Here is a 23,515-nt window from a genome sequence, read left to right on the forward strand (position 1 = left end):
CCCTCAGGCATTGTTCATAATCTGAAGAGCTTTAGATATGATGGCTGTTGAACAACAACCTCTCAGCACGCTAGTAGGGTTTGAAGCATGGGGTTCATTCATTGCCAGGCTCGATGTTGTTTTTAATCGGCCGCAGCATAACCTCCAAAGCTCTTGGAATCGCAACGATGTGTCGCGAGCTGTCAGCCATGCCGCGAAACAAACTATCCGACCTGGCGCGTAACGCCGCATTTATTCTGTCTTTGCTACAATATTAAATATCATTGCACCCATTGCATCACACGTGCAATAGACTAAAAATAATTTATTATTATTAAAACAATTTAAATAATATTCAATATATTTGACATGATGTGTAAGGTTAGTGGGTTAAACCTTTTCATTTAGAAGGGAAAGGATATCCGACGTTATTTACTGAACTTCTGAAGACTACGGGTGTCACTATAGGTGTCAGGGATTTTTTCAGCCATTATCTTTTAATGAACACAGTCAATCAGTGATAATCTCACAATATTATGTCGGTTTGTAAATAAGAAGCTTTAATCATAAGACAAACTCGTTCTATAGCGCTAAAAGGTTTGTCCTCACATTTACACCGCTTCCACGAACATTTCTTAAGATATTTATTTTTACACTTGCCCTCCTGAAGGAAGCACCTGCTACAGTCTCTTCTTGGCTCGTGTAAGACTAGCTTCCCAACACACAGCCAATTTTAATTTTCTACCATTAAGTACCTTTCAACATTCAAGTCAAGTCAAATCAAGAAAAGGAAACTGCTGCACTTATTTGTTTTTTCCGGGATCACTTCACTGCTAATTGTTTTTTTAGCTTGTTTCTTTCTTTCTGTCTTTTACAGTTTAGTCTTCTGTTAGAAACATAAAAAGCCAAAAGACATGAGAGCAGACGAACTGTCCTCTGGGCTGAAACCTTTCAACAATGCGTGTATGCCTGGCAACCCAACCTGTTAAATATCTTTGCTTAACTCTCAGATTTTCTGGATGCTGCAGAGCTTTAACGGGATTTAACTGGATTAAACTGGATTAGCAACCTAAACCTTAAAGAACACTAACAATATAATATTTTGCCAAAAGAACGGCGTGTGTAGCCTAGTTATCGTGTAGCCTAGTGGAAATGAGGTGTTAAAATATGATTTGCATGTTTCAGATGTTCACATGTTCTCACTTATGAAATAGAAAGTTGCTAAGTAAAAGTAGTTCTCATGTAAACAATAAACATATATTTTATTAACTGAAATCTGGGCACAGGGCAGAGCTGCTGTTGTGCTTCAATTGATCAAAACAGCCATTATGTTATGGCACAGCTGGTACTGCAAATGTGCAAGCACACACATTCACAATCTGACTGTGCACAATAGGTGCAGTTCACACCATTTCAGATGGGGGAATTACACATTCTGTCACTCTTAACCCTATTTGTTGCAAATCCTTTAAAATAGGAGTTATACACAGTTCTGAGAAGTCTATTGGATTGGCACTTTGTCTCTAAAAAAACCCCTAAAGAATTAAAAGATCACAGATATGCTTTATGTACTCGCCTAAAGATATCCTGGCATCTCTGGATACCACCTAAATTCTGCTTTACCAGAGATCCGTAATTATTTCAAATGTGATTGAACTAAACAGTTCTACTTGTCAAGCCAATTGTAAATCTAATTGTAACAACTGTAAATGTGTCTACTGAGACCATCTCCCCTCAGGGGACTAAAATTAACACCCCCTGACTCCCTCCCAATATAGCTCCATAGCCTCATGCTGACTAAGACATACCACCTCAGCCCCACCCACGTGTCAAGAGTCCATAGCTTAAAGGGGCAGTCTGCCTGGACATAACGCAGGACTGTGTTATTTGAGTATTCGTAGTAAACTGTGTGGATACATACGGTCTAATCTAAACCACATTTTGTGAGTAGGCCTAATCATCACACTTATGCTGTGGTGCAAAGGAAGTTAAATATATTGTAAATGTGTAAGAAGACCTGGTTCTCTAAACCACTTACTACATTTCTCAATTTTGTAAACTGATACTTATTTACAGATTATTAGCAGACAGATATGACAAATATGTTGACTTCAGGATACAGCACTTAGAATATGGAACTTTCAATTTGTTTTATTTAATGACACTTTGTTTTATTTTAGCACATTTTAACCAGCAGTATTCATAAACCTGTTAAAATGTTTTAAATTACATGAAAATGATACACAATGCATAGTGACAGGCATACATTTTTCTTTTTGCAACTTTAATGAGTGGATAAAATATAAGATTATTGTGAGGTTTTTACTTCTCCAAAATAGGATAAAACCTTTTGAACCGTTTTTTTATATACAGAAGGTAGATGCGTTAAAAACACATCACTTCAGACACACCTACAAATAAACTAGTTCAATGGCTTTTCATGTACAGAAAAAAGTATAAAATGTGCTTCAGCGACGTCTTAATATCTGAGACTCTTCTGATAATCAATTACACAATGCATTAAATGGCATCATTAAGAGGTATGGCCAGATGTCAGAGCATGCACAAGAAACACTGTACAAAATGTGCTATCTTAACATGCATATACATTTACAGCATCATGTAGCAGACTGACACAGGCATATCTAACTTATGGGCACTGCCGAACAGAAGGGTTTAATAAGCTTCATTATTCTTTCTACATGCATCACCGGCAATGCATAATATACAACCAGGATACAAAAAGTCAGTTTTTTCTCCCGGTTAGAGAATTAAAAGGTTCCTTTGAAAGTGAGAAACTTAAGGCATTAAAACTAAATGTACAAAGCCAGAGATATTCATGAAAGTGACAGCAGGGATGTTGGCAAGGTAATGAAGTATTGTGAGATTTCCAGGTTTGCCATATGAGGATAACACATGCACAAACAGGGAAATGCTAAATTATCAGTTACATCATCACACTAAGAACAAAAACCGTCACACGATTATCGCATGATGAACGGAAAAGGTACACTGTAAAAACATCCTGTAAAAGAACAGGAATTTTCTGTAAACTGATCAAAAATATTTTTTCCCCGGGAAAATGATAGGATATAAGGATTATATTAAATAGTTTTCCAAATTTTGTTCTTGTAAATAAACTGTAAAATTACGGTTTTAACTGTATGTCAAATGCTCATTTAAAACAAATACAGAAATAAAATCTGTAAGAAACAGTAAAGTTCAGTTTTGTTAAATAACAGATCTTTTTTACAGTGTAGATAATGCACCTTTATGAGGAGAGGTGAATTATGTGACAAAATATGAGAAAAACGCTAAAATATCTTTAAACACATTCAGTATTTGAAAGGTTCTGTTGTTATGAGGTCATGGTTAAGATCTAAAGGGTAGAAACTTCCACAGTACTTCTAAGGTAAGAAGTATTTTTTATTTTTATGAATTATATTCTCCACATATAATCCGGCTGTGTATACACACAATATTCTTAAAAGGCAATGGGCAGCAAGAAATCAGTCAATGATGCAATTTAAACTCTTAGCATTGCGAGTGGTTTTGCATTACACTGGACATTTACACATATTTTTTGTCTACATAAATATCTTTTATTTGTATACTTTAGAGCAACAACAGCAAAGCATTCAAATGTATTTCACCCTTACAAATTTAAAAAGGTTAAACATTCAACTGGAGTTTAAAAGGCTGTTAGAAAAAAGTAAACTGAACACTGAAGACTACGTGTCTGAATATGAAGAAAACAATGTTTTATTTTAATCACGGAGATGGACCGTGTCACTCCAATTCCAACTTGTCATCCCGGCTGTGTCAAAGTAATGCGTCTGCTAACAGTTTCTGAAATCTTCATGCACTAACTTCAGGCCAAAAATCCAAGCTTCTTCATATGGCTGTGGTGGAGGCATGAGCAGAACATCTTCACTGCAAATGAGACATTTCAAATGTCTTCAGTTTAAATACTTAATTCACAATCTAGGTCAGTAGGTATTGTATGGACTCTTTTGGATGTCTTCATATGCGTTCTGCAGCCAGACATCATGGCGGACAACTTCTCATTAACAGGTAAAGGTGTTAAATGTTGATTTATGTTTATTAATCATCTTCTCGGAGTTCACTTGGGAGGAACTTGTATTGCTGTTGTCTGATCTGTGCCAACTTCTTCCGAGCCTCCTCAAGCTCCCTCTCCTTCCTTAACATCTCCTCCTGAGCTGCAATAATCTGGACCAGAGAGACAGTAGAGCAACAACTGAAACAACTTAAATAGGCCAATGTAGATAAGAACAATATTAACAAAATTATTATTACTGTCTAACTGTTACAGTCTGTAAATCTTACCTGAGCAATTCCTCCAACAAACCTGGTCTTGACCACCACATTATCATCATCGGCCTTGTTGAAAGCAGCTTTCTGGGCAGCCCGAACCAGATTGTCAGAGGCACGTTTCACAGCATTACCTGCAGCCTGCAAATAACACATTATTGGGCGTTGAGTGGATTTGTTGTTTTTAAGCATTGATCTTCTTGGAGAAGGATTTGACATTTCAAATGTAACTGGTTATTTACCTGTAGCCTCCTCATGGCCTCTGAATCCTGATCGGCTTTGACCTTGCAAGCCACCAGCAGCTGTGCAGTGGAAGCAGCCACTTGTTTGGCAGAAGAGATGAGCTTCTCTTCACTGGCGTGGCCTTGGACCGACGCGTTCGCTGCCTCACAGAGGTTACTGGTAGCTGCAGCAACCCTCCGGGCCTGTGACAGAATACAGTTACTCATTTTAACCATGAGAGAACAGCAGGCATAAAGATATGACAAAGACAACAAAATCTCAGCACTATATAAGTCTCAGAACTTACAGCCGAGATCAATCCTTGAGACCACTGACCATCATCTACAGCATTTGCAGGGATAGCTCCCACCTTCAAAATGAGACATGTGAAGATAAGGAAGATTGTATGTACAGATTATGAGTTTATTAACCCCAGCTCCAGAAAAAGAAGATTTAAAGGCTGATTAACCGTTTACTAACCCACCAGGTGTTTTGTGTGTTTAAGATTCAGATGCATCATGATTTAATGGAAAATCTCACCTTGCCCTGGGCTACCAGTTCTCTCTGAGCTGCTGATGCTGATTTCACTAAGGCGCTGGTTGCAGCAGCGATGGATTTGGCTGCTTCTAGAATCTGCTCTTCAAAGTCCAAACTCTCATCGGCTTGCTGTGAAAATCACGAAGAGCTCAGTTTAGGTTATTACAGAATTCAAGTTCACTCTGCCATCTTCTGACTTCCAAGTGTAACTGCACACACTGAGATGAGGTCCGATTTGAACAATGAACACGAGGCAAGTCAGGACACTATTGAAAAAAAGCCTATTACCTTTGGTTTGGCTCTTGGTTTGAGCTGCTCAAGTTTCTTAGCCGCTGCTTCGATCGAGGCTGCAGCTCCCAATAGCTCGGTTTCTGCAATCACTGTGGGATCTTCAGGGTCCACCCACTCTGTGCCTAAACACAATAAACACACATTGAAATGCTGTTCGCCAAGGCATGGACACAAATGTTACATGCCACATGAAATAAACACGTGGGATAATTTCAGCTTCACGCATGCTATGAATGGTGGGACACAAAGAATGAAAAGGAAATGGATAATGGCTTTCAAAGCAAATAACAAAAAAAAAAGTTAACAAAATGAAACATAGCAATAACTCGTTCACTCAAAAGAACCAGCATCATGCATTAATCAAATTATATTTGGTACAATTGTGATGGGACCAGCAAAGCAAAGTTTGAGTGAGCTGAGTCGGGCATACAACGGGCGCCATGTGTCCTTTTGTGTGCATAGCAATCCCAGAAAGACGGAACGAACCTACGGTTTCTCAACTTGCTGTCTGTTCGCCTGATTTATTGGGTTCCCGGAGATCTTACCCTTAAGGTATGTGGTTTTAAAATGTAATCGTTGTTTTGTATTCACAGAGAGTTATGGATCCGTTTAACGAATAATTTTATTGCAGACTGATCTGTTGCGTTTCGGTTCTTGTCCCTCGCGTGCATACATTGATCCCAGATGGACTGAATGAGCCTGCAGCTTTCCAGCATGTTTACCCGATTGTTTGTGTTTTTGGAGATCTAATGGTATTTGGTTTTAAATCTAAATTATGATTTTGCATTTACTGATCTGTCAGATCTGTTGCATCTTTGTAGGCGAATAGCTCCGGTATTGCTGTGACTACGTGGGAATTATCATCCAGAGAAGCTGTTGCTTTGCCTCAAACCGTTTTTTTTGTGCCTGACCGTACTTCAGTGCTTGCCTGTGTGTATGGACTTTCTCTTTTGTTGTTCTTGCCACCTCTTATTACAAACTAGCGGCAGTTTTATTATGTTATTATTTCTTTCTGTGCATTATTTTCGTTTTCTTTATTACTGATACTGATACATTCATTTGATTTACCTTGGTTAATTATATTAGCGCTTTTTCCTTATTATTGTGTTTTGTTGAGTTGTCCTAATTATTTAGTGATTATTATCCCCATTTCCTTTTTTTGGTTTTAATTTTGTGTCTGTTATTTGGGTATTTTGCTTTGTTTGTGTGTGAACTTGAGAAGCTGTGAGCAAGTAGAGTTCCTGCTTGTTGCACCTTATTGCCTGTGAGTCAAAGAGTACATGTGGCCTTACCAGTGGTGTTGTGGCTATTCTGATAATAAACTATAATTCCATTTTGTTTGCTTGCAGAAGCTGGGTGGAATTTTTGGTGGCGGTGCTTCCTTCATGAGTGCAGGGGTGCGCGTGTGAAGTGTGTTTTGCAAAGGTGTTACAATTGTGACGTGCCGTCGAGGCCTTATTGTGCCCGTAGCCCTTGTTGTCATGCCTCGGCTCCTGTATTTAGGCCTCAGAAGTGTTGGACGGCACAGGTAGACATATTGTATTCGGTTTCTCCACCTACTGCTCCCTATTGAACAGTTTGAATCTTTGATCTTTTATTGTGTTTTGGATATTTGAACTTTTATTGAAGTACATATTTTTATACACATGTCTCCTGCCGATTCATTGAATTGAACCTGTGTTGTCTAAGCACAAGCATACTCCGATTGTCCCTGGTGAAGTCCCAGGCTGGTGTAGTTGCTTTGTATTAAATATGTTAAACCGTGCCTTGCTACACAATGTACAAAAAACAGAATCAAAAGTCATGAAAATCTTTTGGTTCCAAATAAACATTAGAAAGAGTACAGGTCTTTTACTGTACTCACCCTCATCTTGAGCAAAACAGGAAAGACAGGAAGCTTTACTCAGCAAGGAAAATCTTCAGGCGAAACTTACAGACTTAATAAGAATCTGTGTTTAGGTGTGTGTGCTATGTTGTGAAGGTTCTCTCACCTTTCATGGCCTCAGCTGTTTGAATCAGTTCAGTGACGGCCGCAGCGACCCGTTTAGAAAATATCACCAGCTTCTGTTTCTGCTCACCTGTTGGCTTCTGTAAGACCTGAAAAAATTTATATACATGTACATAAAAGTAATGCAGTTGCACTCTATGCAGGTGTAATATGGATAACTGTGTGTCTATTTAAAGGGATAGTTCAGCCAAAAAAGATAACTTTTCATAATTTACTCATGTCTCATGTAATTTCATACCTGTATGACTTTCTTCAGCAGAACAAGATTTTGAAGAAAGTTCTTTTTTTACCTAAAATATTTTCTACTATGGTAGTCAAAGGTGGCCAAAAACTGCTTGCATACAAGCATTCCTCCAAATATCTTTCTCTTTAAGAAATGTGTATAGGTTTGGAACAACTTGAGGGTGATAAAATGAATACAGCATTCTCATTTTTGGTTGAATTGTTCCTTTAAGTTTTGTGTTATGTGGATTGTGTGGTTATACCTGTAGAACATGCTCTAGAAGTTCAATGTAACCTTTGGTACATTCAGTCCCATAGAGCAGAGCTCTTCTCCTCACGTCTTCACCGACTTCTTCATGATATGCTGCTTGCTGAAAAAAACACCATGCACTGTTCTGTGTATTCCCTTTCTGTTTTTCTTATGTTCTCCTGTAAAGCTGCTTTGGAACACACACATTGTGAAAAGCGCTATATAAATACAATGTTATGGAAATTAAATATAAATAGGGCCCATTACTTTGTCCACGTAATAGAGTAGATTACAAGTTGCTAAAACGAGTAAATCCCACATACACACCTTGCATGTGGTCAGCATATCTGTTATGACCTTACGGCTGAGGTTAGCAGTGGAGATGACATCCTCCTGTCTTGCGGAGTTTCCAGCCGCGACAGCTTTGGCAGTTGCCGTGGTGATGCCCTTGGTCATGCGTATGAACTCTGCGGGAGTGGTTGATTTCTCTGGGGCTTCTTTAGACTGGAAAAACTGAGTAATGATAACAGTTATTGTAAAATGTGTGTATCTAGTGCTTTGTTGGATCAAATAAATTAATCTTAAAACAGATAAAGGTACACAAGACAACAGTATACAGACGTGCTCAAATTTGTTGTCCACAAAAAAAACTGCACAATTTTCTGTGAAATAACTTGAAACTGACTCAAGTAATTGGCATCCACCATTGTTTATTCCATATTTAATAGAAATCAGACTTTGCTTTTGATTTTTTTATTCAACAAAATATTGTAAATAATAAACAAATGAAAATGTCATGTACAAAAATGATGGGACCCCTAACCAAATATTTTGTTGCCCAACTTTTAGAGACAATCACTGCAAGCAAATGTTTTCTGTAGCTCTCAATGAGACTTCTGCAACTGTTAACAGATAGTTTGGCCCACTCTTCCTGGGCAAACTGCTCCAGCTGTCTCAGGTTTGATGGGTTCCTTCTCCAGAATGCAAGTTTCAGCTCTTTCCATGGATGTCCGATAGGATTCAGATCAGGACTCATAGAAGGCCACTTAAGAATAGTCCAATGTTTTGTTCTTATCCATTCTTGGGTGATTTTAGCTGTGTGTTTTGGGTCATTATCCTGTTGGAGGACCCATGACCTGATACTGAGACAGAGTGACTTGCCAAAAAGCTCCAGTTTTCACTCATCTATCCAAAGGACATTCTCCCAGAAGGATTGTGGCTTGTTAATATGAAATGTAAGATTTTTATTATTATTTATGTTTTCTTTCAAAAGTGTAGTCCTACTGGGTCTTCTTCCATGCAGCCCACTTTTGCTCAAAAAACAACGGATGGTGCGATCAGAAACTGACATACCTTCACCTTGGAGTTTAGCTTGTATCTGTTTGAGAGTTATCCTCTGTTCTTTTTTACTACCACTCGCAATATTCTTCCGTTCAATCTGGGGTCGATCTTGCAGCCGCACCCAGGGAGGTTGGCTACAATTCCATGGACCTTAAACTTCTTAATAATATTTGCAACAGTTGTCACAGGAATATCGAGCTGCTTGTAGATTGTCTTGTAGCCTTTACCTTGCTAGTCTATTATTTTCTTTCTGAGCTCCTCAGACAACTCGATCCTTTGCTTTCTCAGGAACATGCTCCATGTGGGGCACACAATGATACCAAACAGCACAGCAAGGGACTATTTTTCGCCGTTTAAATCTACTGATTGAGTGATTACAACACTGGATACATGTGTGATACTAATTAAAGAAATGTATTATTTGAAATATCACTATAATTCAATTATGTATATCTTTTCTAAGGTGTACCAAGAAAAGTGTCCTGGCCATTTTAGAATATATTTGTAGAATAAGCAAAAATTAATTTCTTTTCACAGCTTATTTGCTTTATTCTATGAAATACAAAAGGCATGCAAGTATACATGATCCAATAGCTCTTACTTTCATCACTGTTCAGGAGGAATGAAGCATTATTTCTAAGAGGTGTAAGGGTACCAACAAATTTGAGCACGTCAGTATCATAAAATAAATGCATTGTTTTCGGTCTTACCGTAAGTTCCTGTTTGATACACTCAATAGTGGCCTCCAAAGCTCTGGTTCCTCTTGAAGCTTCATCCTCCACTGCCTTCACCGTTTTCAGTAAAGACGTCACATTAGTTACCATAACCTGAACACACAGAGAGACAGATCTTTTACATATTATATTTGATGATAAAGTCTGTTGTCAACATTCATTTTAATTGAATAGAATCACACCTCATTCCAAATTGTAAACGTATAGGTTTTTCAATTCCCAGATTATGAATAATTTAGTCCCATAATTCCAAAACCAGCTGCTAATATCCTACAGTTTGGCATAAATTATTTGTAAAAACAAGCTAAAGCGAAGGTTACATTTTCTTCAAACTCGAATTAATGACTTTCATGCAGATCTGTGCCATTAATAGAGCATGTAGTTCAGATTGTACTGTGCAATGGGAAATCGCTGATGGAGAGTACAGATTAATGTTCTGAATAATTAATCTGATTAATGGCACACGGCTGCTCACCAGAACACTCTTACTCATATCTGAGTTAGCAGACATTCCCAGCCCAGCCGTCATCTTTCTGAGGGACAACTAGGAGATTACAGTGTTCAGAGAAATAACAGCTAAACCTTCTAGCTGGACTGTTTCAACAAAGTTTTGTGCACTTTGACGTATGAACGAAACATTTATAACAGCTAGCATAATATTTGTGTTATACAGAAATAAGACCAGTTTGATTAATAGTGTTTGGGGTTGTACCTTGGCTGCACTCTTGAGGTGGAAAATGGAGGGGTCGTCCGCTACTTTCCCCGCTGCACACTTGGTGGCACTGATGAGCTCAGCTAACGCTTTAGCAACATCTTTCACAGCGTTGATAAGCACAACCTGGAGAAGATGAATGATAACACATGCACATACCAGTGTGATGACTTGTGACTGGCTGACAGTCAATTTCTGTCACTGACTCGCTTCTCATCTGTTCTCGTCACTTTCTCCATGTCTACCACCCGGACATGTTCTCGGGTTTCTAATAAAGTATTATATCCTTAGTGTGTAAACAAGTTAAATTTATATGCAATCTGTTTTGAGGCATTAGGAAAACTTAATCAAATGTTTTTGGTGTGTGTGTGTGTAAGTCATTTTGATGGCTTGAGATCTATAGCTGCAGAAAAAAAATACCATTTCAAAATTATTTTCAGTTTTTCTGAATGTAGGGCTACTATTAATAGGCATGTGTTTGGGTAAAATGAGCATTTGTGTTTAATTCTGTCATTTACTAACAACTTCAATTTCATATAAATTAGATTCTGAGATTTCTCCATTTATCATAACACTAATACTACATTTAATTTAAACATTACTTTAGGTAAATGTGCTAAGAGCCTAACAAAACCAAACACTGACCACCATAATGGTGAGATCATTTTTGACCAATGAAACATCCATTTTAATTCTCAAGAATAACTTCTGTGGACGTCTGACAGACAAAATCTGGCTAGTAGTAGGTTCAGCTGGTAATGCTGTTTTAAGAGTTGTTTATTCAGACCTTGAGAGATTTAATGTCTTGTTATCTTCAATTGATTTCGTCTAATGTTGTGATTGGATGTCAGTTGTAGTTCTTTTGTTTCTCATTCCTTCAGTGTTTCTACTTGTAAACCGCTTAATCACCTCTTAATTCCCTCAGTATCTTCAACACTACATACCAGTGTTACTCTAACACTGTAGAGCGCGGCCATATACACTATGAGCAGTGTTTATTTAACACTTCCCATTTTGTAGTATTTGTTTCCCATTTCTCTAATTATTGTATAGCACACTGCTAGAAAAACTAATTCATTGAATAATGTAAATCAATAAAGACATTCATGTATATTGAAATGTTCACAAGCTCCTCAAAGAGTCCACGCTTATTGTCCATCTCACCTGTGTTTCTGGGTCATCTGGACCTATGCTTGCTGCACCCAGTTTCACCACATCTGTAAGCTGTGTAATGGTCTTGGCAGAGGACTGGGCAGCCTGGGCCAGCTTCTCCTGACTTGATGCTGCACCTGAAACGAGGTTCTTGGTGTCCTCCACCAGAGCTTTTGCTGTCTTCAAAATATTCTCCCTGAAAAGACAGTGGGAAAATGAAGTAAAGGATAATGCACATTTAGCCGTTGTTATTGGAGTAATTTGACCGAACGGTAAGCCCCGCCCCCCTTAGTTAGTTTTGCCAACTCGGACAATCGACCGGAGTTCCTAATGTCTTTCAATGGCAGCTGTCGGTGTAAAAACCTTATCCGAAGTCGTTTTTGGTACATTTTGGACATACTGTCGTTGAGGAGAATTCAATTGGGACTTAAATATACCATGGAGGGATTTATAACTATTTTAAAATAAATTATTTATTTTGGAAGCGAGGGTTTACAACACATTCAACTGCCAAGGGGAGGGGCTTACAGATAGGTCAATTGAAGGAAAGAGGCAGAGCAGTGATGTATTAAACATGAATAGTAATGATTCAGACTTCAGAATGTCACAGCTCTACAATAACTTGATTCAGTTATGTAATTAAGTGTTTTATTTCAGGTTGTTGATCATGATGTCATACATTTGTGTTTGGATACGCTGTCTTATTTCTAATGTGTGTTATACCTATGGTCAGCAAAGGAGTCTGAATCATTTTCAGTGTTTAGTGTGCCAGCAGAAGCAAACATGATGGTGGTGTCCAGGTCAGCGATGATGCCTGAAACAGCACTGGCTGCAGTGATACACGCTTGAGTGCCCTTATTTCCCGCATGCAATGCTGAGAGTACCATAGACACCTAAAGCAAACACAAATATCATATTGTTACATCTGAATTATAATTTTTTTTTTATATTTGATCTAGAGAAACTCTTGAAAATGAATAGACAATTGGTTTGCTAGTATTGCAAACGTCTCACTACCTTCTCAGTCACGGCTCGTGCACACTCTATGAGCTCTCTCTTTGTGAACGAGTCAGATGGAGTGATCTGAAGAGCTCCAGCCTTCTGGACGAGAACAATGCAGCTGTTCCCCAACTCTTGCACACGAGTTTTTATCTGGACCCCAATCTACAATCAACAGCGGAAACGTCAGTGTGTGAGCGAGAAAGAGAGCGATGGTCCATGTGATCTTTACCTCCTCAGGCTCAGCAGTGGCAGCAGCTAGACGTCCCTGTATGGCCAGCTGATTGTAGTCAGCTGTGACATGAGAGGCCAGACTGCCCAGCTCCTCTGGAGCGCTCACAGATTTTGTGATCTGAGGGTGGAGTATGAACGAGTAGAATGAGAAAAAGGAACAGACACCATTTTAAATACTGTAGAAAGTGTGAAGAAGGGAGAAATGCTTACCATCTCTTGTGTGCTGACAACAATAGCTTTGGAATATTTCACCATGGTGGTTTGGTACTCCACAAATGCACCTTCTGGTTCTGGCGGGGTACCTTCACCCAACTGTAGGACAAAAAGAGCATTTTGATTGAATAGAAAATAAATGATAAAAAAACATTGTTTTATTCGCAGGTGTAGTATTTGGGTAACGGTTTTTACCTTTCCAATAGCATCAGCGATCGAGTCCACCATGCCACTGACCAGGCCAACCTCACTGGCAGCTTCATTCAGGGTCAACATGAGATCATCAACAGCTTCCCTCATGAGCTGGGCAGCTTCTGCTATGGCATCATGAGTATGAGTTGCCTACAAACAGACTCATTATTAGACAGATATGTTGAAAGACAGAATTTTGGTATCTGAAACAACCTTGACTTTTCCTACCCGTACTCGTGCATGCTTTGTTTTTGTAAACATTAGCCACCCATTAGAATTTTCTTTATGAGACTAAATTAGTTTTTATAAGATGTACCTTTGGATTTCCACCACCTTCCTTGGCAGCATACAACATTTGTAGAGCAGACTCGGCGAGTGTCTTGGTCTGATCCAGAAGGTTCATCTGCTGTTGGTGATCCAAACTTTTGGAGGCCATGCCCATTGAGGCAGAGATCAGAGGAGCAAAGTAACTGACCAACTGAGAGACCTGAGGCAGAAGCAGGTTTTTAGTTAATAATGATTTAAAACCTTAATCGATGCAATGAAAATTAAGTTAATAGTCACTGTTTGTAAAAGAGCAAACCATACCTTATGTCCCAGCTGTGCTGCTTCTCCTTTTGCTGCGGTAGAGATGGGCTCAATCAGGTGACCCACCTCCTGAACTGATGATGTTAACTGCTCCTGCAAAGCCTGATGCAACACACAACTCATTAAAGGTTTAGTTTAATAAATAATGAAAACAAGCTTGCCCCCAACCCACGGTGATACAGCAAAGCAATGCATCTCAAACAGCTTTAAAAGACAGAATGAACACAACACAGTTGTTGTCACATCCATCAAAGCAGAAGAATGCTTCATATTGAGCTACTATTGGTATAGACATTTACCTCAGATGAAATTTCATCCCTACGAGGAAGATATTGGCTAACAACTGCAAGAGAGGCTTGTTCAATATCTCTTATGCATTTATTGATATTGTCAATGGCAACGTCACATTCTTTCTGGCCAGGAGCTTTATCCCTGTGAAACCATTGAAACAAACAGTATATTTCATATGAGCTCATTTGATTTTATGTACATCTTTCACCATTGTGTGAATATATGTGTGCAACTGTACCTGATAGCAGTGATGAGGCTCTTTATAGAGTCTGAAACTGTGCGCGAATGGCTCGCCAGTAATGACCACGTGGGTGGATCTTTAGGGTTCATAACTAATGACCGTGCAGTCTTTAAAAGGTGTGTGGAGCTGTCAAGCATGGAGCGTGCTGATTGGGTGATTGGCTCCTGTGCAGCAGAACCCTAAGTTGATAGAAAAGCACTCGTTAACAAAGACAATCACAAAAAACTGAATAACTCCACAAATAATATCAAACCACACAAACCTCTCTACTTATCTGTGCAGGCACACTAGCAAACTCTGGATTGGATGCAAATGTGGTCAGATTGTCAACAGCCTCGATGAGCGGTGCGCTCCAAACACGACACTTCTCGCGATTGTCCTCAGAGAAATCTCCATCCAAAGCCTGAGATTTGACCGAGAAGGTATAAAGACAATATGATGTAACCCTCAAAGGTGAATTACAGTCATTTCCAACAGGAGACTTGTTTAACCTTAATGGTTTTGACCAGGTTGGCTGTGCTGTTGGCCACTTCTTTGGCTGACTGCACAAAGTGGCGTTTTGCTACAGGGTTGGCGGTCTTCGAGGAGGCGAGTCGACAAGCATTACACAACGCTGAGGTGTGTTTGGCGACAATAGTGGCAGCAGAAAGTACCTGCAACATATTTTCAACCACATGATTTATTTAGAAAACATTTACAGTACATTTATGCATTTTACATGAAAACAACTCTGATTGAAGTCAGACACATGAGACCATGGCTAAAAGTCTAAATTAACAATTAATCGTATCCAGAATAAACGTTTGTGCACTGTGCATATTCATTTTGTAAAATGAATATGCACAGTATATATATTTAGGAAATATGATTATATGTATTATTTATTTATATTTACCAATAATTAAAATGATATATTAAAAAAATGAAAATGTATAAACATATACATATTATATATGCATGTATGTGTAAATAGTACACAGTACACAGACATATCTTAGGTAAACACAATCCTTTATTATCCCAAAACTCACCTGTGAAGGACTACTACCAGGGTCAACAAGATTTTGACAAGCCATCTGGATGGCCTGATTAGCTCGAGCAAACTGGATTGTATCAACTAAGCCTGGATGTCCTGCTTGGCTGTTGGGATCAGACACACCCACAAGGTAAGAGGCCTGTGGAAATATAAAATTTTTTGAGAATATTCATTGGTTTGAATAAAAGGTCAAAATAGATATTGGTTTTGCCTAGCACATAACAGAGCAGGTAGTATCTCACCTGCCCAGCTGCTTCAGTCAGTCCACACAGAGCCTTTGAGGCTCCAGCAACACATTCTCCAAACGCCGGAACATCTCCGGTCTTGCAGTTATGAGAGATTCCAGCCATAGACTCACCGAGGACCTACACATACCACACACATGTGAATTACACACCACATGGTCAACAGTATTCAACAGCGTTTTAATTTCATTTTCAACTTTAACTAAATTTTATTTAACAAACTCAATAAATCAAAAAATAAAATCTTTATTATTATTAAGTAGACATCAATCACAGTGCTGTCACCTTAGAATTCTCCATGACACTTTCAATGCAGTCGAAGTACGAGAGATCATTGACTGGCTCATTGGGGTTGTACAGCACCCCCCTAACAGCCTGGAACCCACATAAAAAGAACACTGTCAATTTATTTTATAGTAAAAAAATACTTATAGTTTGGATTGTGTGTAGTACATGTATAATACCTCAAGCTCTCTCAGCGCATTGTCACATTCTCTCTGTCCTGGTGCATTCTGGGTACACAATGTAATCAACTGGTTGATGCTGTCAGTCACGGACCTGAATAGCACGAAAGAGAGATTAAAAATACAGAAACAAAAGCATATATAAAACACGCAAGCAAAATTGTATAATGTGTATTACCTAGCAGCAGCAGCAAGAAGGTTCTTTGCATTGCCTGCTGCAGGATCCACAGATAAAGACTTTGCAGCCAACAGCAGCTTACTGGAGGCCATTGAGATGTTTTTCAGATTCCCAATCACCTGTATCTGATCATCCTTACTCTAAAAAAAATTTGTTTTTAGATCTTTTCTTTTCTTATTTAAGGAAAGGGACTTTGAAGTTCAGTTTGTCTCCTAGACAGTATGTACACTTTACCGGAGTGTGGCCAGCCATCTCAATGCCAGCATCCAGAAACTCATCGAAGTCCTCACTGAATTTTCCAGAAGCATCTGAAAGCTTGCTGGTGGTTCCTCTAGAAGCATGGACCACATCACCAGCAGACTGGTTTAGATCTGCTGCTGTCTGGTTGAGGTCACTCTGAGCCTCCTGGAAGGTTTTACTGCAGGGAGGAAGCTGAAATAACAGACACAAAATATTCAAGCATTGACATCTAGTACGCTGCTAATTCAACACTGTGCATTGTATTTCTCAAGTGAACCACGAAAAATAACAACCTGATGTTTTAATAGACTGATAGTTATTAAGCAGCCTGCAAAAAACAATGTGTTATACCATGTTCAAAACATACTCTGTACTTTAATATTAAAAACATCTAACAATCAGCTTTCTGTGTGAAATGTGTGACTTTTATGCATGCGTTTTATTTTTGAAGCTCACCGTCTCTACCAGCAGTTTTTTACTGGCCTCTCCGATGCTTTTCAGAGCCATATCAACATCCTTCTGGCCAGGCAGACAGTTTACACAAGCATTCAGTGAGTGAGACACTGCTTTTGCTACCTAACATTGAAATATATGACAATACAGTCAGTCAAAAGTCGAAAGACTACACATAATGTATTCGTAGTTTCTTAGAAGCAGCGATTCGCTTAGGTCAGAACTAACCTGTGCAAGTCTCTGCTGCAGCTCTGCATCACCGGGGGCAACCAGCGCCTGTTTGGCTTCAGAAATCAATTTGGCCGACCCTTCCATAACCTCCCGTGAAGAATCCAGCATGGCCACAGCTCCAAAAGGGTCAGATGTGGTGGCAGCAACACCCCTCGCAGCCTGCGCTAAAGCCTTGAGAGCCTGGGCAGTTTCACTCGCAGCAACACCTGTGCACAAAGGTTTTCTGAGTCTGTGTTTTTTCATGTGTGTCTGTGTCTGTGAGAGGGCACGTTACCTGTGTAATGCTCATTCCCATGTGCAGCACAGGTGAGCAGCTGGGCCATGGAGGAACCAACAGCCTTTGATGTACCACCCAGGTCCTGAGTGCACTTATCCAACTAAAACATGAAATCCCATCACAACATAGATGAGTAATTCACACAATAAACAGGAAAACAATTGCAAACAAAACATGACTTCTGAAAGAGTCTACTCACAGATTCTCCAGGTAAAGGTTTCAGTTGTCCCTCAGAAGAAGCCATTTTAGCATCCTGTAGCTCATTCTTGAGGGTCTGTACTGCTATGAGAGCAGAGTCAATCTCCATAGGGCCACATGCCTCGTGAGCCTAGATGTCATATAACAAACGCAAGTTCTTCCTGGTTATACATGTGGAGCTTGTACTCTTTAAATATGTGTGTGGATCGATCCAGTACCTTCTGTGCAGCCGTGCGGAGCTCGGCCAGACTGGTGGCCAGGTTTTTGGCACACTGCCCCAGCTGCATGGCTGCCGCCTGGTCGGTCACGGTGGGTACAGACGACTTGGCCGAGGATACCATCTTACTACCAGGCTGTGAAGATAAAAAAGTGAGGCGGTGGTCACTTAAAGCATTTTTAACACAAAGTTATTTTACAGAAGACTGATGTTCAGAGTGAAATCAAACATTACTGTTACCTGAAGGAAGTTTTGACTGGCAATGATTAGGGCAAGCTGGGCACTGTCATCCTCCGGCTGCCCTTGACTGCCCCTCACTCCCTGAACCAGCTGAGGGATATGGTCAGCTACAGCCTAACACACACAAATAACAATTCAGTTACATGTTAGCAAGCACATACACTAAAAAATACAACAGATCATTACGAAGTGATTAATAAACAAATACTATTGTGTATGAAATGTGATAAATAATCTTGTCAATATTTTTGTTTAAATTTTTTACAATAATATTTTCAGGAAAGTCTATGAAAGTGAACTGTATTATTAAAAAAAATTAAATCCCCCAAAAAGCTTTGACCATTTCCAATGAACATTTGCACCTTAAACGTCTTCCGCATCAAACCACAAAAAAAACAGCTTGGAACAGAATAGTACAAACACTAAACACAAGTTTAAAAACAGACCTTGCAGCTCTGCACGAGTTGTTGGTGAGCTGCTGTGTTTTTGTTAGAAGCTGCTGCATTCTGGGATGCGGCGATGGTTTGAGTGGCAGCGGCAGCAGCTTGTTTAGCGGCGTTCTGAAGATATAAACACCAGGTGTCCAATGTTCACATTCTTCACAGTTTCACTCAACAATTTACAGTTTCTTTAAATGCCCTTTATAAACATTTACATTATAATATGCACAGACCCTGCCTAACAATCACAGTCTCTGCAGTCATCACCTCCAGTTTTGTTATGAGTTTCTTCTTGATGGCATTCTGGGCAGCTGCGTTGGTGGCCACACGCAGCCCTTCTGCAGCTTCTCGCAGCTTCTGCTGCTGGTCTTCATTCTCAGGGTACGCTGCAGCTCCCTGCGCACACAAACACACATTACTGTCTGCCCTATACTTGCTCCCATAACCCACGGAGACATTAGTTACATTCTCTGTGTGACTGACTGATTTACATTATTTAAACTATTCTGCTTAATAGGAAACGGTGTGTATTACATCCTCTTAGCTCACAGATTTATTAAGTCGCTTTTAAAAAATGAACTGAGATGGGAGAACAAGACAAAAATAGGTTGCAAATTATTTTACAGGACACGCTGTCACAGTGGACTTAGCCAACAGCTCTAACTAAAATGAGAGCGCCTTAATAATGTGTATTCATTGCATATCATGCTTTTATGAAAACTATCCATAATAACACCTTCGCAGCTTCAACCATTCGAGCAGTGGCATCTGCGAGCAGTTTGGCAGCAGCGAGAAGCTTTTTAGAATTGTTGATATCCACCTCCACCTCAGCATCTGACCTCATTGCATTCACCAGGTCAGAGGTCGCCTGGGCGAGAACCCGTGCCTGTCGGACCATCTCACCTACAGAACAAAAGGTTGAAGGAACAGTTCACCCAAAAATGAATATTCTGTCATAATTTATTCACTCTCAAATTGCTCCTATTTTTTTGTCTTCAGCTTCTGTTTGTAACCAAACAGCTCCAGGTCACCATTCACAACCACAGTACGAAAAAACTGCCATGTATACACATTTGAAACAACATGACTGAATTATGACAGAATATTTATTTTTGGGTGAACTTTTCCTTAAAGTAAAACACAATTAACATTGTACACAATGTGTATAAAGGTCTAAACAAAAGTTGATATCTTACCAGCATCACCCATGGAGCAGAAAATACTCTCTGTAACGGTCATGATGGTGTCAGAGGCCTGGTCGTAACGGCCAATAGGCTCTCCTCGTGAAGCGTAGTTCCTCACGTGCGTCAGGAGGTCACTGAGAGCCTGCGTGACGATGCCAGCAGCTGCGTTGACCGCCTTCAGTAGTTCCCCATCACTGGTAGCTGACAGACAGGCTTTCACACAACCTTCCACTGAACGATCCACCAGTTTTCCAGCCTCGATCAGTTGCTCCTGACACACCGGCGAGCTGATAGTGGGGCTCACAACCTGAAGTACACAGTACACGAGTAAAAACACAGTAAAGTTAGGAATATTCCTTTAAGAAAATAAAACGTTAACTCTGAATGGCAGTTGAATTGGACCCATGTTGTAAAGATTAAACATTTTTATCTATTAACTTCACATCCTTTTTTAACTAAAATAATTAGTTATAACACTTACAAAAAAAGAATACTTATTTGAGAATGTTTTTAGAATGACATTTTTCAAAATATATTTGTACACTGTGAAAGTGTGTTTTAACTGTATAAGAAGCATGTGTGTACCTTGGCACAGGCAACGAGTTGTGAAGTGGAGAGGGCACATTGGGTTGCAGCTGCAATAACTCCGTTCTGCAGGACAATGTCTTCAGAAACCTGAGCTACGTTCTTGGCCTTCAGAACCATCATGGCTGCTGCATTAGCCACAGCTTTTGCTAAGTTCATCAGCACATCCTGAAACACATGCACATTTCAGAGTGAGAAACAATAAAACACAGAAGAACATCATGAGGAGGCCGCTGTGTACCTGGAACCGCTCGTCTGTTTCATTCTCTCCAATCTGCCTGAGAAGATCTCCACTGGCTTGACCGATACTTCCAGCTGCAGTCAGAACAGTCTGTCGAGGCTGCATGACAAGACACATTTGCTTGGTCATTTCGGGATTTTACTCTATATTCTATAACATGCACAATAAAAGCACTGCTATATGGATTACTGTATGATAGACGTGTCTATTTGACATATGTTACATTTCTGTACAATACAAAGCACATGCAAATAGCAAGCATGCATAGGCTCTCTCACCTCTCCTGACGTGGGCTCCACAGCTTTGAGCAGGTCAGATACAGCTCCAGTGAGAGTCCTGGCGGCTCTCATCAGGTCCTGACCGCTGCCCACATCATCCTCCATCAGAGCAGCCAGCAGCTTTACACCCTTTGACATCTCCGTCAGATTAGAGGAGATTGTGGTGATGGCGCAGCCTACCGCAGTGTAATCTGTGTCAATTGGGTCACCTGGAAATCAGAACAGGACACACAATCAATATGTTGTTGGTATACGTTTAAAGAATGGGCCTTTTATTTCAACAAACACAAGGTTTTGATACACATGTTTGAGAAATCATTTGAATTGTTACCAGCAGTGAGATTGACCACAGAGGCAGTTCCAGCTGTGATGGCATCCACCTGAGAGTGAATGTCATGCTTGGACTCATCCATCTTGTTCTGAATCCACATTTTAGAAGCCTAAGAGAAAAAAAAACAGGAAAATTATGAGAAACAGAAAGAACAAATATAGCGTGTCTGAGATTCATGCATTGCCTAGATTACAGACACTCTGGGCATTCAATCAATTCCATTAGATGCCACCTGGGATGCTTCTTAAACAACACTGAAGCCTAATTTATGCCCTACTTCACAGTCCCACTCATCCAATAGAAAGATATTATAAAGAAATTAACTTACATAATACATTACAAACATAAAATTTGTTTTGTAAATATATAATCTCACCATATCATCTCCGAGTGGTGGCAGCTCTTCTACATCCTCCAGGTCAGTCTGTGCCTGCTGTACCGCCTGCATACTGGTGTTAATGGTGCCCACAAGAGCCTGTTGTGCTGCACTCTGATCAACCATTTAGTTATAGCAAAAATTAGACATTCATCCACTGTCCAACACACAGAAACCAATAACACCTGGTCCACAAAATGGACTGCGTCTTCTCACCAGCGGTGGCATATGTCCAAGATGCATCTGTCCTGTAGTGATCTGTTGCTGTGGAGATGGCATAATACCCATGTTTAGCGTTTCTGGACCCACAGAACCTGACCTCAAGATCCCAGGCAGTGCCACTGAACCGTGCTCCGCCTGTCCAACACGGTTAAACTGCTGCTGCAATATAGTGGATCTAAGAAAGAGACAGTGAAGACATACAGTAAAGTCCAGTTAAAATAAATAATGCACAAAAAGATAATACAAATGTTAGACCCTCAACTCAATCCAAAAAATAAGACAAAACCACTTGGACATTCCTCAAAATATCTTCTTTTGTGTTCCTCAGAAGAAAGTGTAAAATCCAGGTTTATAATGACATGAGGATGAATAAATGACTACAGAATTTTTTTGGATGTTTTAGTTTGAGAATCTAAGTTCAGATTCTAGCTAAAAATCTGGAAGTGTTAAAGCCTAAATTGATTATTCCTACTTCATGGAGATGCAGACTCCCGCACTAGTTAGAAATAAGAAGTAGACCTTATTGAAAAAGTGTGTGGAATAGGTAACCTCAGCTCCATCTAGATAACTAGAGACTGAGATAACGTGGTTGTTTTCCGCTGTGATTTTCCTTTTCTTTCCTTCCTGCTGTTCTGCTTTTGTTACAGCAGTATTTTAAAATCTTATTGGTATAAAATTACAAAACCATGAAAGGAAACATGGTTATCATCACTGCTGACTCAAATGATGCTTTTGTGAGCTATGTGTGTGTGTCTTACTTTTTCGGAGAAACTGAATCCTCTAACATGGTGGCCTCCTCATCTCCCTCCAAACCAAAACGGTCCTTGCTTTGTTTCTGTGGGACAGCCACAAACAAACCCTTACACCACCCGTATTTTGATGTTTTCCAATTCTGTCTACTGTTAATGTCTAGTATAATCTGTAACATGAAAATCAAGCATCTTATTATCTCTTTGTAAAAGCAGTTTAATACTTGCCTTCTTAAGAATAATGTCGATGTAACCAGCTATAAGTTGAGAAATCTGCTCGCCTTCAGTGGTCTGAACTGAAAAATAGCTCTCCTGATACTCCCCGAAATCCTGCACATGGACAAAAAGAAAACATCATAAAGAAAAACAAGGAAACATCAGCAGCACCTGAAGCTATTTGATCCATTCAGAGGTGATATGCGAGTCTGTGTGGAGTTTTGTGTTATTTAAATACCAGTGTAAAGCTCTTAGGTGAAGCAGCCCATCTCTTCACTGTAGTGAGTGGCCACTCCTGAATCACGTCTTTGGTTTTCTCATCCACTCGCATCACTGATTCTTTGGTTATACCCAAGAGCCTTGGGACCAGTTTGTTCTTACTTTTCATTTTCTCCTAAGAAATACATTAAGAAAATATAAAATAAAAGGAAAGCACGTTTTCTTCACTAGGTTCAGGGTAGTACAAGATGGAGTTTCTGCTGGTGTGATTATGCACTGCCCTGGCATAAATCTTCAAGACTTTCTCACACCTTTTCAATAACATTCTTCATATATCCTGACAAACTCTCATAGGCT

The 23,515-nt window shown here is 39.7% G+C and overlaps 1 protein-coding gene across 1 annotated transcript in view; it reads right to left on the bottom strand.

Annotated features, from left to right (window-relative positions):
• Nucleotides 1-2,114: 2,114 nt before the first annotated feature.
• tln2a (talin 2a) overlaps nt 2,115-23,515 on the bottom strand; it is a 42,097-nt gene continuing 20,696 nt past the window's right edge. Inside the window, exons 11-58 of the mRNA XM_079459120.1 lie at nt 23,178-23,333; nt 22,952-23,053; nt 22,733-22,809; nt 21,969-22,149; nt 21,753-21,866; nt 21,377-21,485; nt 21,046-21,254; nt 20,768-20,866; nt 20,527-20,694; nt 19,954-20,248; nt 19,494-19,660; nt 19,025-19,153; nt 18,764-18,877; nt 18,318-18,431; nt 18,079-18,213; nt 17,862-17,990; nt 17,660-17,762; nt 17,383-17,591; nt 17,158-17,277; nt 16,696-16,893; nt 16,462-16,601; nt 16,284-16,377; nt 16,105-16,194; nt 15,817-15,939; nt 15,570-15,713; nt 15,030-15,191; nt 14,801-14,941; nt 14,536-14,717; nt 14,306-14,438; nt 14,007-14,108; nt 13,735-13,905; nt 13,422-13,568; nt 13,224-13,325; nt 13,012-13,131; nt 12,798-12,944; nt 12,504-12,673; nt 11,793-11,976; nt 10,629-10,754; nt 9,893-10,009; nt 8,169-8,354; nt 7,855-7,962; nt 7,353-7,458; nt 5,359-5,483; nt 5,074-5,199; nt 4,841-4,903; nt 4,554-4,736; nt 4,327-4,452; nt 2,115-4,209 (exon numbers count right to left, since the gene is read on the bottom strand). Coding sequence (XP_079315246.1) covers nt 4,084-4,209; nt 4,327-4,452; nt 4,554-4,736; nt 4,841-4,903; nt 5,074-5,199; nt 5,359-5,483; nt 7,353-7,458; nt 7,855-7,962; nt 8,169-8,354; nt 9,893-10,009; nt 10,629-10,754; nt 11,793-11,976; nt 12,504-12,673; nt 12,798-12,944; nt 13,012-13,131; nt 13,224-13,325; nt 13,422-13,568; nt 13,735-13,905; nt 14,007-14,108; nt 14,306-14,438; nt 14,536-14,717; nt 14,801-14,941; nt 15,030-15,191; nt 15,570-15,713; nt 15,817-15,939; nt 16,105-16,194; nt 16,284-16,377; nt 16,462-16,601; nt 16,696-16,893; nt 17,158-17,277; nt 17,383-17,591; nt 17,660-17,762; nt 17,862-17,990; nt 18,079-18,213; nt 18,318-18,431; nt 18,764-18,877; nt 19,025-19,153; nt 19,494-19,660; nt 19,954-20,248; nt 20,527-20,694; nt 20,768-20,866; nt 21,046-21,254; nt 21,377-21,485; nt 21,753-21,866; nt 21,969-22,149; nt 22,733-22,809; nt 22,952-23,053; nt 23,178-23,333 — 6,672 coding nt within the window. The 3' untranslated portion in view covers nt 2,115-4,083. The remainder of the gene's footprint in view (nt 4,210-4,326; nt 4,453-4,553; nt 4,737-4,840; nt 4,904-5,073; nt 5,200-5,358; nt 5,484-7,352; nt 7,459-7,854; nt 7,963-8,168; nt 8,355-9,892; nt 10,010-10,628; nt 10,755-11,792; nt 11,977-12,503; nt 12,674-12,797; nt 12,945-13,011; nt 13,132-13,223; nt 13,326-13,421; nt 13,569-13,734; nt 13,906-14,006; nt 14,109-14,305; nt 14,439-14,535; nt 14,718-14,800; nt 14,942-15,029; nt 15,192-15,569; nt 15,714-15,816; nt 15,940-16,104; nt 16,195-16,283; nt 16,378-16,461; nt 16,602-16,695; nt 16,894-17,157; nt 17,278-17,382; nt 17,592-17,659; nt 17,763-17,861; nt 17,991-18,078; nt 18,214-18,317; nt 18,432-18,763; nt 18,878-19,024; nt 19,154-19,493; nt 19,661-19,953; nt 20,249-20,526; nt 20,695-20,767; nt 20,867-21,045; nt 21,255-21,376; nt 21,486-21,752; nt 21,867-21,968; nt 22,150-22,732; nt 22,810-22,951; nt 23,054-23,177; nt 23,334-23,515) is intronic.

This window comes from Barbatula barbatula, assembly GCF_947034865.1.
Source record: "Barbatula barbatula genome assembly, chromosome: 1".
In the NCBI taxonomy this organism is placed as follows: domain Eukaryota; kingdom Metazoa; phylum Chordata; class Actinopteri; order Cypriniformes; family Nemacheilidae; genus Barbatula; species Barbatula barbatula.